The 14,063-nt window shown below is 41.0% G+C and overlaps 1 protein-coding gene across 4 annotated transcripts in view; it reads left to right on the forward strand.

Annotated features, from left to right (window-relative positions):
* The first annotated feature begins 752 nt into the window (after positions 1-752).
* The window catches only part of LOC311528240 (aldehyde oxidase 1-like), a 76,313-nt gene continuing 63,002 nt past the window's right edge, over positions 753-14,063 (forward strand). The window contains exons 1-7 of one of the 4 annotated variants that reach the window (XM_084643020.1): positions 753-910; positions 3,334-3,391; positions 7,583-7,679; positions 8,716-8,824; positions 11,033-11,159; positions 12,508-12,569; positions 13,398-13,472. In XM_084643020.1, coding sequence (XP_084499146.1) covers positions 845-910; positions 3,334-3,391; positions 7,583-7,679; positions 8,716-8,824; positions 11,033-11,159; positions 12,508-12,569; positions 13,398-13,472 — 594 coding nt within the window. In that variant the 5' untranslated portion in view covers positions 753-844. Of the gene's footprint in view, positions 911-3,333; positions 3,392-7,582; positions 7,680-8,715; positions 8,825-11,032; positions 11,160-12,507; positions 12,570-13,397; positions 13,473-14,063 lie in introns of those variants that run through there. The other 3 variants (XM_084643018.1, XM_084643017.1, XM_084643019.1) reach the window with 3 other exon arrangements.

Genomic DNA, 14,063 nt, shown 5'->3' on the forward strand with positions numbered 1-14,063 from the left:
TAATATTAATTAAGTAATGGTCTATATAGAGGAGTAATGTAATATAGAGGAGTTTCAGAGTAACAGCCGTGTTGGTCTGTATTCGCAAAAAGAAAAGGAGTACTTGTGTCACCTTAGAGACTAACCAATTTATTTGAGCATAAGCTTTCCTGATTTCATCTGTTGAAGTGAGCTGTAGCTCACGAAAGCTCATGCTCAAATAAATTGGTTAGTCTCTAAGGTGCCACAAGTCCTCCTTTTCTTTATGTAGAGGAGTGTATCTTTTGTTTTTCTCTAATCTTACAATGATCTTATTTTGATAAATCATTCATTTTTAGGATTGGCCATTTCAGTTCCTTGCATTCTGGACCATGGTGATGGTATGTTAATGGGGGGGGGGGCTGATGCCACCCTTTAATAACAGGTACGTGGGATGATGAACAGTTTGTAATACTATAAAATGCAAGTGGTTCCTTTAAATTCTGTGCCAGGATTTATGCAAGTTATTCCAGCAAAGAACCGGAGAACAGTAACGCTATTTGCTTTTCTTGGCGATAGTAACCACTGCCCTTGACTTTCCTGGCGGGGAACCAGTTTTGAAAGTGTTTGGAACAGGATGGGCTTTTTATCAGGGATTGCACCACGGGCGGGAGCTATCTATAGCTATGGGCCTGCTTATATCTATTAGTTACATTTGCGGATAGTCATAGCACCACCACCCCGACTTCTCATGTTACTGGCTTTGCCGCCCCCCTCTCGAGTTCACAGGTGGCCCAGCCCCCCGGCAAGGTCCATCGCTCGCTCGCTGGACTGCACAGCGCAGCTGGTTTGCGGGGACGGGACTTGTGATTCCCTGCGTCTCCCAATGTCTCTCCCCGCTGCAGGGGGAGCGGGGCCTGATAAGCTGATCTTCTATGTGAACGGGAGGAAGGTAAGCGAGGGGGTCACTGGTGACTGGACGGGACGAGAGGTGTTGGAGTGGCCTTTTGACCATTTCTCATGTGATGGCAACCCGACACACAGACCCAAGTTCCTCCGACTCCATGGGCAGTTCTCCACTCCCACTTCCCTTTCTCCTCTGCAGGGTCAGAACAGTAAACAGCCAATATAGCTCTAACGTAGCGATGTAATCGCCGCTTCCTCGGGAAGAAGCATGATACTAGGGGGTCGGGGAGATTGGTTAGGAGTTCCTGTGCTCTAAATGACAGGTTTCAAACAGCCGTGTTAGTCTGTATTCGCAAAAAGAAAAGGAGTACTTGTGGCACCTTAGAGACTAACCAATTTATTTGAGCATAAGCTTTCGTGAGCTACATGCATCCGATGAAGTGAGCTGTAGCTCAGGAAAGCTTATGCTCAAATAAATTGGTTAGTCTCTAAGGTGCCACAAGTACTCCTTTTCTTTGTGCTCTAAATAGTTTCTTTAGCTGTCACTTCCACACAGATAGTGTTTTGCATACATTTTTTGTTTGCAATGAGCTTAAGGAGAACGGCAAATTAAGAGTGAAAGTTTGGAGTTAATTTCAGGTTCATATCAGGATCAGGAAGTTAAATATTTAACACAAATGCCTTGTGTATTTCTTTTATGCAGTTTGCCCCCTAAGATGCATTTTTTTTCTCCCCATACATTTTTTGTCATGGCACTTTCTATGCACATCAGTGCTAGGTAAATTATTTTTCTTTTGTCTAAAATCTAGAGTGCCATGGAGCTGAAGAGTGTTCCACTCAGACTAGCATTGTACACCTTAAGTGGTGTGAAGTTTAGAAGAGTAGCTGTCATTGAGCTTTCTACCCCACCGAGCTTTTCAAAAAGCAGTGGGAGAACAATAACATTTCATCCCCAAACGAACATCCCAGAACCTCTCTAGGGCTGTTGTCAACCAGTGTTGAAGTGATGGTGTGTTCATTTGGGGGGCCACGGCAGACCTGCAGATCATGCACTTTCCTTCCTGCTGCCTGGTTTCTCACAAGATTCCTGTGGATGATGATGCCAGAGGAGGGAAGATTTTCAAAATCACAAAAGGGAGTTAGGCCTCCAGCCCTTCCTGGAACATCAGTGGCAGTTGGGTGCCAAACTCTCCTTTCATCCTTTGAAAATTTCCCTCAGAATTTCATGTGTGCAAAAAAAATTATTGAAAATTATATGTGTTTTTCTTGAAATATACATTTTCTTGACGGACAGTACAATGTGGAGAAGATAGGAAGGCAAATGTCAATAATGGAAATGCCAAAATATAGCAAAATATGATGAATGAAATGGAAGCTACTGGCCTAATAGAACGTTGATGTAATGGGAGTATAATTACTTAAACTGGCTATTGATTAAACACTACTTTAAGGTTTAGCTGATTCAAGATACTGGGATAAGGATTCTTCTAATCAGATAGGTATGTAGGAGTTTCTGGATGATGCTATTGCTCCAGATAGTTTAGTATTCCTCCTCTGTCAGAGACCATCACAGAATGAAGACTGCATTGAGTCAGTTTTATGCAGTGCTGGATGAAGAGGGTGACGTCTTCCTGACCTGCATAGTTTATTCCCTGATGCATAAAATCTGATTACCATTGTGTAACATTTTCTTGGCATGGATAGCTACAAATATTGTTAATGGTCATAGCATTCATTACAGCCATCCCATTTGAGAGTATGGTGGGGGATTATAATTTTGTAAAGCATTTGGATACTCTGTGAGATGAGTACAGTATACATCTGTGGGTAAAACTAGGAGGAATGGGATCCCTGGCACTGGCCTGGCTAGTCTGCCTTCCAGTGTTCATCATATTATGTTCAAATAATAATGAGGCTCTATAATCTGTCAAGAATATTGATTTCCTTATTACATTTCTGATCTGGGGGTATGCAGTAAACTCTTTTTGTGTTTGTATTTTTAATAATTGGTATCTGTAACCTTGCAGTAATACTTCCATGTTCATCTGCGCTGTGGAATAGTCTCTGCTCCCCTTCACTTCCAACAGGTCATCAGACTGTTCACAATTCTGAGAGTTCTCCAGCATGGTTTTGTATGTCTTTATAAGTATGAAGCATATGTGCATAGGCTGACATACAGTCCCATTCCTGGCCCCCTTTACCGTTAGAGGGGCTCAGGATGGATTCTTTTGATGTGGCATTCCTCCTATCACTAGGGTTGTTTTTATTAAAGATAAGCTGTCCTGACAGTTTATTTTTAGCAGTAGCACTATCTGACAAAAAACTTCCAAAGGAAGGAAAAATTCCCACCTATGGCCCTTAGCACATGCAGTTATGTTAAGTGGGGCTGGGAAGGCAGACTATTGGTTTGTGCCCTGAAGGATAAACCCTGAGTATTTTTGTAACAGCTTGTTTCCCTTCCTTCTGCAGATAGTAGAGAAGAATGCTGATCCTGAACAAATGCTGTTGTCTTACCTCCGAAAGAGACATATCCTTTCCTTGTTGATGCAGTTAGGGCACTATCCTGCAGACTTTATTCAGGAAAAACTCCCACTGATGATAATTAGAGCTTTGCCTGATTAAGGATGACAGGATTGGGCCCTGGAACTGTATAAAATTACTATATTAAGTTATGTATCTTTTTAAGAGACAAACACTCTTCAGTACTTGACTATATTTTAATGTTATGAACAATAGCAAACTCCATTGAACTGTAAAAATTAGCTTAATGTTAGCTCCAACTCAAAGGGATTGTAGTTCACTAGTCAGAACACATTGCTAAATCAGGCAATCTGGTTCTGTGCCAAGTTTTGCCACTGACTTGATGTGACACCTTGGGAATGTCGCTTACCCTTTTTGTGCTCATCTATTCCCATCTGTAAAATGAAGATATTAATACTTATCTGCCTCACAGAGATTAATTAGTGTTGTAAAGTGCTTTGACATCCTTGATAATATCGTGCACTTATATAGCACTTCTATCAAAACACAGGGATTTTGTAATAAATAAGGTAAAATGAGCCAAGCCTCATGGGTACTTGGAAGGGAGGCTAGAAGCTGTGGGAAATGGTGCATTAGACTATTAATTAATAGAAGATCCACTGTGAATTAGCAAGTAAGTGGGGGGAGTTGAAGCAAGAAGGCAGATTCACAAACTGTATTTTACCCTTGTCAGATAATCTGTGATAATATTCTGTAATCTAGTTCTAAAAATAATGAAGCTTTAGTAATCTGATACCTGCTGTTAAATCCTTACTGAGAACCAGATTGCAGTCAGTATCTTTGTATGTGGATTATCTGTGTATTAGTGAAGTGTGAATATAGGATTTAATAAGTGTCACTTACTCTCTGAATTGAGCTGGTGCTTCAGAATGGTGGAAGAGAGCACTGTGCTTCTAGAAGTCCCATTTTTTAGATAATGTGCAAAACTGATGACCTGACCACTAGTGTCATTAGAACTCCAGTGGTGATAGGTTTCAGAGTGGTAGCTGTGTTAGTCTGAATCAGCAAAAAGAACAAGGAGTACTTGTGGCACCTTAGAGACTAACAAATTTATTTGAGCATAAGCTTTCATGGGCTAAAACCCACTTCATCAGATGCATGCAGTGGAAAATACAGTAGGAAGAAAGATATATATACACACAGAGAACATGAAAAAATAGGTGTTGCCATACACACTATAATGAGAGTGATCAATTAAGGTGAGCTATTATCAGCAGGAGAAAAAAACCTTTTGTAGTGATAATCAGGATGGCCCATTTCCAACAGTTGACAAGAAGGTGAGAATAACAGTAGGGGGGGAAATAAGCACGGGGAAGTAGTTTTTCTTTGTGTAATGACCCATCCACTCCCAGTCTTTATTCAAGCCTAATTTAATGGTGTCCAGTTTGCAAATTAATTCCAATTCAGCAGTCTCTCGCTGGAGTCTGTTTTTGAAGTTTTATTGTTGTAACATTGCGACTTTTAGGTCTGTAATCGAGTGACCAGGAGATTGAAGTGTTCTCCAACTGGTTTTTGAATGTTATAATTCTTGATGTCTGATTTGTGTCCATTTATTCTTTTACATAGAGACTGTCCGATTTGGCCAATGTACATGGCAGAGGGGCATTGCTGGCACATGATGGCATATATCACATTGGTAGATGTGCAGGTGAACGAGCCTCTGATAGTGTGATTAGGCCCTATGATGGTGTCCCCTGAATAGATATGTGGACAGAGTTGGCAACGGGCTTTGTTGCAAGGATAGGTTCCTGGGTTAGTGTTTTTGTTGTAGACATTACTTAGTAAGCTCCTAATTTTTAAGCACAGACAAAATCTCTTTAGTTTCATGCTGCTTGAGATCAATCTATGCATGTTCCTCAGTAGTCTTATATCTAAAAACAGAACTTTAGAATAGATGACAGCACATTCATATTTTGTGCTAATCATGGATTACAGCTCTGCTTGTTTTCATGATGAGCTTCCATCAAAAGCAGAAGTTCTTTACTTATACGTTGTAAGTGTAGCAGACAAAAGGGATCTAGATACGCTATATGTAAGCATAAATGTCTTGGTTTGTAGGAGGGACTCTACAAACCAAGATATAAATCCCCATAAATCATGGGAGAATCTTTCTTCCAACTCCATAACTTTTTAGACCAGAGGCCCTCAAGCACTTCACTAGTGTGGACCACATCTCAGTAGAGAGAGTGACTTGTGAACCATCTCCTCTCCCAGTTGTGATTGTGTGTCTCCCCTTCCAAAGTTTCATTCATGATCACATAACATCCCTGTGGCAAATAAAGAAATTGCTTCCATGGAAGAGTAAAATTGGGAAAATATCTGTGTAGTTTTAATTAAATTTATGAGCTGGAAACAAGGAGAGAGCCACCACCATGTGACCAGCTGGCTTCCACAGGCCACCAGGAAGTACTCCACACACCAAGCGGAGAACCTTTGTCAGACATTTTCTTGTATTGTTGGCTATTGGCAACATTTTTACCCTACTCTTTTCTAAAATCAGGACCAAAAATCCGTTATTATTTATCTGCCAATCCCCTGCTCAGTGCTATACAAGACAAATAGAAAGATGCTCCCTGCTATTAAATAGCCTAAGAGCCTTATTTCCAGAGGTAGCTAAGTCCCTGCAGCTCCCACTGACTTCAAGAGATGGGTGCTTAACACTTCTAAAAAATCAGACTCCAAGTAACACTGAGAAGAGTCACTGGGAAACCAAGAGGAAGTGCTGGTTCAGATTTGAATCTTTTTATCACTCTTTTTTTCTGCAATGTTGGAATGAAGAAGATAACAGACTCACATGGGTTAGTGTCTGTGCCATTGTGGAGAAATATGGGATTTTAGTGGGTGGGAGCTGGCACTGAGATTAGGAGGCTGATCCATGCATAGTGGACAAGGTGAAAGAAGACACAAATATGTGACTAGAAATGAGAGACACAGGGCGGTGAGGATGGCATCACTGGGAAAGCAAGGAGGCAGATGATACAACACAAGATCTGAGAGGTGGGCTGGGATGGAATGCTGAACCTTTACAAAAAGCACAAGAAATTTACATTTGATGCAGCATGTAAAAGTGAGCCAGTGAAAGGACTCAGAGGCCAAAGCAAGGCTTGAGGAAAAATACCTTTCACAATCTCTGCCTTTGGAGTTTGCTCTGGTTGTAAATATGAAATGGAATACTTGCCCAAATGTTTAAAATCAGTTTGAGACCCATGACATTCAAATACTATACAGTTAATTCTGAGAAATTGTAATATTGCACATCTCTGAAATAAATTCCTGTTCTGTGGTTATACTGCTGAAAAAAGTATTTTTGGCTGTTTGAATCTGATGAATTGCACTTTGCCTAGGTAGCTATTTGATTCCCATTTTGTTCATCTGATTTCCTGCAAGAATGATGATTTCAATAAACAATGGTTTCCATGCAAAATACATTTATCTTCCCATTGTTTAGTTTGTGATATTAACAGACTCAAAATAAACCTAAAGGTTTCATTTTAACCCTACTGGCAACCTAGACATTTTAGTCTTTGGTGCCCTGCTTTTCAAAATCTCTGAGCACTTAGTAGCTCCCATTAACTTCAATGGCAACCATTTTGAAAATCTTGGCCCTAAGGACCAAAGCCCAGATTCACAAAGGTATTTAGATTCCTAACTTACTTTGAGGCCCCGATTCAGCAAAGCACTTAACTACATATTTAAGTTACATTTATGTCACTCATAAAAGAGTCTTGGGCCCTAAATCTTTTCACCATGCTACACAGCAAGCCAAGTTACTGAGTTTACCCAAAAATACAGTTCAGCCACTTTGAAACAGAACATGTGAGCTGTACAGAAGATCTACTATTGTTTCTGTCCCAGTGGGATATTTACATAATGTGGGCTGCTCTTGCTTCCAAAGGAAGTCAGCAGCTTCCATTGAACTTGGTGGGAGCAGGATCTTGGTCAGTTTATTTTGTAGTTTTGGTCTAATAATAATTGAAGATTTCAAGCAATGCAAAAATGAGCTTCTGATACATGTGTCATTGCACTTGTCCAGTTATAGGTTCTATATCTGTTGCCTTCAGGAAGAAGATTGTCCTCAAGCTTTACACAACCTGGGAAACTACTGGGAACAGAGCAGAAGCAAAAAAAGAATTATTAAATACCCATAAGCTTTTTTCCTTAATGGGAACTCTTTCACTCCGTCTCACAGGAACTAAGTATGGCTGTGGAGGAGGTGGCTGCGGAGCCTGCACTGTGATGATCTCCACATATGAACCGGTTTCCAAGAAGATAAGGTATCCTTAACAAAATATCTAGAAAACACAACACTAAATTTTTATGACCTTTTAAAAATAAATGTGATTTCAGCTAACTGAAGGAAATATGGCAGTATTCTTTTAAAAAAACAAGAATGTAGATAAGGTTTTCATGTGTGATACTGTATTTTAAAAACAGCTTATCAAACTTTAACTTAATATTCAATTTAGATTAGTCATTCACAGAAAAATCAAACTGTTAGGCCTTGTTAGTTCAAAGACCATTTAAGAGGAAAGACTGTGCACTGAGTCATGTTATGAGCTGGCTAATGTTCTTATGCCTTTGTCACTGGCTTAGTGATGAAGATAGCTGCTTCAGTAACATGTATCCACAGGGTGTAGTTACCTAAAATCTCTAGGTCTCCTTGATGGAATTCGGCTCACACCTCCATCACTGCTGTTCTCTGAGTGCTACATCAACTCTGTATTGAGCAAATATTGATTTAGAGCAGTGGTTTTCAAGCTTTTTTCATTTGTGGACCCCTAAAACATTTCAAGTGGAGGTACGGACCTCTTTGGAAAGCTTAGACATAGTTTGCGGACCCCAGATTGAAAACCACTGACTTAGAGCAGTGCTTATGTCACTGTTTAGCAGGGCACTGCTAAGCTCACCTCATCAGGGAGGTCACTGCTAGCTAGTCTTCTACAGTGAACTCTGTGAAAGCAATGTCATGAAGGAGAAAAGGGGGGTTTACCAGCAATAACTCTTGTTTTCTCACTGTGTTGCTTGCAAAGAAACACTCTGACCTTCCCTCCTGCCCTCTGCATCAGAGCTCTGCAAATAGGGCTTCTGATGGCAGATAAGGATTAAATGACGGAAAGGATGGGATATTTATATTCTTGGCCCATAGAATGTTAGGCTTGAGGGACGTGCACAGGCCTCTAACTGCCAAGTTTTGCATGACCAGGCATGCGACTCCTACAATGTACACAAGAATTACTGGTCATATAATCCCTAATTTTTTAAAGCTTATAATTATATTTAATGTCCTTGATTCTCCTTTACAATCCGAAGACATTATTCTGCCAATGCCTGTCTATTACCCATATGTTCGTTGCATGACGTTGCTGTCACCACTGTGGAAGGCATAGGATGCACAAAAACCCGGATACATCCAGTTCAGGTGAGAGTATGCTGTAAAAGGATTTTTGCTTTCTTCCTTCACGTGCCTAGGATTAATTGGCAGTGGTGGTACGACACTGTTACGATTTTTAAAGATATGGTATTGCTCCCACTGCTAAAAGATAGCTGAGGACTCTGGATTTTTAAACTGATTCTGCAGTGTAGTTTAAAATGGGTGGAGAAAGACAGGAAAATATAGTATTTATGTAAAGTTATCTAGCAGGTGTCACACATGCTGCAAAAACTTCAGGAATCTCCAGCATAGTATGGGAACAACCTATTTGCTAAAATAAAACAGTTCTAGATGATTAACTAAGAGGTATGTGATCTCCTGTCAATGGTGGCACCTCCTTGAATTCAGCAAGGAAATGCCCAAGGGCTGCCAAAATGGCCAAAGGTATTAACTTTAAAATTATAGCATGTCTATACAGAAAATATTTTGGATTATTTGTCCAGCTCTGCTAAAAAACAAAGTATTGTAAAAGGCGCAATGTGCAATGTTGCTGCTTGCTAAACAGTGTGTATACTGTGTGTTGGAGGCACAGCAAAGAAGATACATAAACAGTGAGACTCATCTTAGTGGGCCAGCAAAAGTCTGATATTTGTTCGACGTTGTTAACGGTCAGACTAACTTTTCTTGGAAACCTTGATAATACAAGTATAAAGTGGTTGATTAAGACTAATTAGAGATGCTCCTTCATGCAGACTGCCTAATATTAACAGAGAGACAAGATGGGTGAGGTAATATCTTTTATTGGACCAACTTCTATGGGTGAGAGAGAGACAGTGTAGCTCGAAAGTTTTTCTCTCTCACCCATAGAAGTTGTTCCAATAAAAGATATTACCTCACCCACCTTGCCTTGCTCATATCCAGCTAACACTGCCTATAATATTAAGAGACTGAGGTAAAGACACAGGAACTCAGGAATAGCTAGTCTGGATGAGACCCATGGTCTGGCTAGGCCAATGCTCTGTCTTCCAGCAGTGGTCAGCACCAGATGCTACAAAGGAAGGTGTAAGAACCCCAAAGTAGGCAGTTGGGGGATAATCTGCTCCCATCGTCCACCAGTCAGATATTCTTGGACCCACACATCAAAATAACTTTTCCTGGTTCAGATTTCACATTAGTTTAAGTTTCTTCTCGAAATATCTCACATTTCTAAGAGGAAGGCATTTAAGTTTGTAACATCTGTCACATTTTTCATTGTGTTAATTAGGTCAGATCTTGTAACCCTTGTGACAGGGTCGGGCCAGATGGCTACAGGAGAGTAATCTTATTGGGATCTAGGAAGTGGGCGGTGAAAGCCCGCCCACTGCTAAAGGATCCCCTCCCTCCAGCCTAATGGGGGGGTCCACAAGACCTGGAAAACCAAATAATTACGGGGGACAACTAATGAACAACAGGGACAGGAGTGCGGTCAAAGGGTCAAACAAAGGGAACCTGACAGGGAAACCGTTACAGGAGAGTAATAGAAGGCAGATATATTAGCCCCAGGCTAAGTAGGTCCCTTTTCCCTGGGTAAGGTAACAGGGAAGATTCCAGAACAATCAGGAACCTTCTGGAGACAATTAAGAAAGGCTGATTAGAACACCTGCAGCCAATCAAGAAGCTACTAGAATCAATTAAGGCAGGCTAATCAGGGCACCTGGGTTTTAAAAAGGAGCTCACTTCAGTTTGTGGTGTGTATGTGAGGAGTTGGGAGCAAGAGGCACTAGGAGCTGAGAGTGAGAACGCGGACTGTTGGAGGACTGAGGTGTACAAGCATTATCAGACACCAGGAGGAAGGTCCTATGGGGAGCATAAAGAAGGTGTTGGGAGGAGGCCATGGGGAAGCAGCCCAGGGAGTTGTAGCTGTTGCACAGCTGTTCCAGGAGGCACTCTAGACAGCTGCATTCCACAGGGCCCTGGGCTGGAACCCGGAGTAGAGGGCGGGCCCGGGTTCCCCCCAAATCTTCCCAACTCCTGGTCAGACACAGGAGGAGTCGACCTGGACTGTGAATTCAGAAAAATGGCCAAGCTGCCGTGAAGCTCCAAGGCGAGCAAATCTGCCAATAAGCACAAGACCCACCAAGGTAGAGCAGGAACTTTGTCACACTCTTTAAATCATGTTTGTAACTTTTGAAACCAACAGCTCTTTTAAATGATTGAAAAAGGGAATTTGTTGATGTTGCATTTTGAAGCAGGGCCTGTTGTTCTGTTTTGTTCCAGGAAAGGCTGGCCAAGTGCCATGGCTCTCAGTGTGGCTTTTGCACCCCTGGAATGGTGATGTCCATGTATAGTTTACTGAGAAACCACCCTGAACCCTCCATGGAGCAGATAGCTGCAGCTCTGGCTGGTTAGTTTTTGTTTGTTTGTTTCTCCACTTCCCCCCTCCCCATCAAAATGCCATTTTTAATATATGAACAAACAAGATAAATAATCTCTTAGTAAATAAGATTTTTAATGATGGTTTCCTTTCAGAAAAGGTGGGTGGGGAGGAAAGGGAAGAAAGCAACAATGAATTCTTGGCTGCCTGAAATCTGTGAGGTGCCTATATATTAAACAGCACATCTGCGATGTCATGCTGAACAGTATACCCTACAGCAGAGTGAAACCTTGGCCAAAATTTTCAGAAGTGACTAGTGATTTGGGGTATCTCAATTAGGGTGCCCAACTTGGCACACCTATAGGGGAGTTGATTTTCAGAGAGTAGGCACTAAGCACTTTTTGAAAATCGGGCCCCTTTAAGATGTCCTTAAAGGGGCCTGATTTTCAAAAAGTGCTCAATTTGGGTTCTCAAAAATTGAGGCATCCATAATCAGTAGCCACTTTTGAAAATCTTGGCCTTAGTTCTCATCAGATACAGTGTTCAGAACATTGTAAACCTCAGAACAGTGCCAAAGCTTTTGTGACAGTAATAAAACTATAAAATAACAGAGAGACTGGCTATGTCTTCACTGCAAAAAAGGTGTGCTTTTAGAGAGGGATAACTAATGTGGGTTCACTATCCCAGGGTAAAAGCAGAGGGGAGACAAGGCCAGTTTAGTTTTACCATGAGGCAAACTTGGTGAGGTCAGCCAGGGCAGGAGATATAGTGCTGACTTTGCCTAGCTACCTCATTGTAGGTTTCAGAGTAGCAGCCGTGTTAGTCTGTATTCGCAAAAAGAAAAGGAGTACTAGTGGCACCTTAGAGACTAACCAATTTATTTGAGCATAAGCTTTCGTGAGCTACCGATGAAGTGAGCTGTAGCTCACGAAAGCTTATGCTCAAATAAATTGGTTAGTCTCTAAGGTGCCACTAGTACTCCTTTTCTTTTTACCTCATTGTAAACACTGCAAGTGCCTTGTCTCCACTTAAGTTTTTACAATGAGAGAACTGTCCCATGCTAGTTATCTCACTGTAAAAACCCACCTTTGTGTCAGTGAAGCCAAAGCCAAAGTTGTTACGGCACCCTGGGTCAACTCACCCACTGCTGCCATCTGATGCAGCTCTTGCAGTATTACAGCTTCCTTTTAGTTGCTGAAAGAGTTTCCTCCCCTCAGGAGTCAATGGATGCTGAGCTCTTTTGTACATCTGGCCCATACTGCATTTCAGAGATAAACCCCTTCTCCTGAAAAAAGACAAACCTTAACATGAAGTCTTGAATCCTAAATTATATGTGATAGCTAGAACTAATAGTTCACCTATTATTTTCTGGTATCAGGTAACTTGTGCCGCTGCACTGGGTATAGGCCAATCTTAGATGGCTGTAAAACCTTCTGTAAGGTAAGCGGTGGGAATGGTGGGAATCAAAGAGTGTTCCTATTCAACTGCTTTGAATATTTGTTCTAAAATATTTTTATGGGAGAGTGAGGCATGTATTACTGTGTATTACAATATCTAAACAACCAGAGACCACTGTGAATTTAAGTACACATCCAATCTTGTTTCTGCCATGGGTTGTTGGCTGTCCTTTCCAGGAATGCAGATCAGCCAGCTCTCAGGGCCTGGAACCAAAGGTCATTGAAGTCAATGAAAGTGTCTCCATTAACTCCAGTGAGCTTTGGATCAGGCCACTAGCCACATAAACCTGTTGTTCTGTAATATTTAGCCCAGACATACAAATTGCAGTGTGACAAAGAGTATTATAAAAATCTGGTTCTAAGTATTAACTGTTCATAAGGGGCCCAAATCTTCCTCACAAAAGTAGTTTCATTGCAGTCAGTGGGAATATTTGTGTGATTGAGGCAAGGAGACTTTGGTCTTTGCTAGTCATGGCATTACATGCATAAAATAAAGTTGAAATAAGATTTGAATTAAAAGAGGTGGTGACATCAATGAGTGTTAATGACATAAAGTTCATCCTGTCTGCCAACATTTTGTGTAAATTCCACTGAGAAACTTAGAAAACCATTTTTTGTAGAGAACTTTTTTTAAAAAGGTTTTGGTAAGAAAAAGATAATGCCTTAAAACGTGAATATTTGCAATTTTATTGAGCCTCATCCAAAGCACATTGTAAGTCAGGAGAGACTCCCATTGACTTCAATTGACTTGGGATCAAGCTCACTATGAGCAGAAGTCATATGTTATATTAATGGAATATTAGTATTTTAGGAACCGTTTTGTTGTCAAAGTAAAGAAAATGGGAACTGTTGCTTGGATCAAGAAGACAAACTTAAAGGAGAGAAGGTGAGTTTAATTGTTTTTCCTTCCTGTTTAAATGTAAAATTTGCACTAGGTGAAGAGCATTGCGCTGCTTATTACTTATTATAGTACATGCGAAGTGCTATGCCATGCAGCATCCTATAGCCAGCTGACTACAGCCCACTACGTCCCATAGCATTGCTCTGACTTTAAAGCCAGAAGGGACCATCATGATCATCTAGTCTGACCTCCTGCATATTGCAGGCCACAGAACCATTGCTGCTGCTGTTCTGTGAAATTTGAAAGTTTCTTTTAATGATGTATGTGTGCTATGTTTCTATGTTTCTATGTACCATCCTGGGTGATCAGGAAGTTTTTCCATTTTCACAGGAAATGAATGTACTGTTAGTGGTGAGGGATTTAGATATGTCTTCAAAGGCATGGTAGGTGTGTGAAAGGGGAAATCTTCACCCTCTTCCCCTGGAGTCTCTTGTAACAATGCAGAGGACAGTTTGGATCTGCATGTTCAAACAATCTTTTGTGTTCTGGAATATTAATATTCTTAGGCTCCGATTCTGCAGTGACCACTGCATTAGCTATCCCTGTGCCCAGGTGAAGCCGTATGAAGTCAGTGAG

This window comes from Lepidochelys olivacea (genome assembly GCF_965140295.1).
Source record: "Lepidochelys olivacea isolate rLepOli2 genome assembly, chromosome: 11".
Lineage (NCBI taxonomy): Eukaryota > Metazoa > Chordata > Testudines > Cheloniidae > Lepidochelys > Lepidochelys olivacea.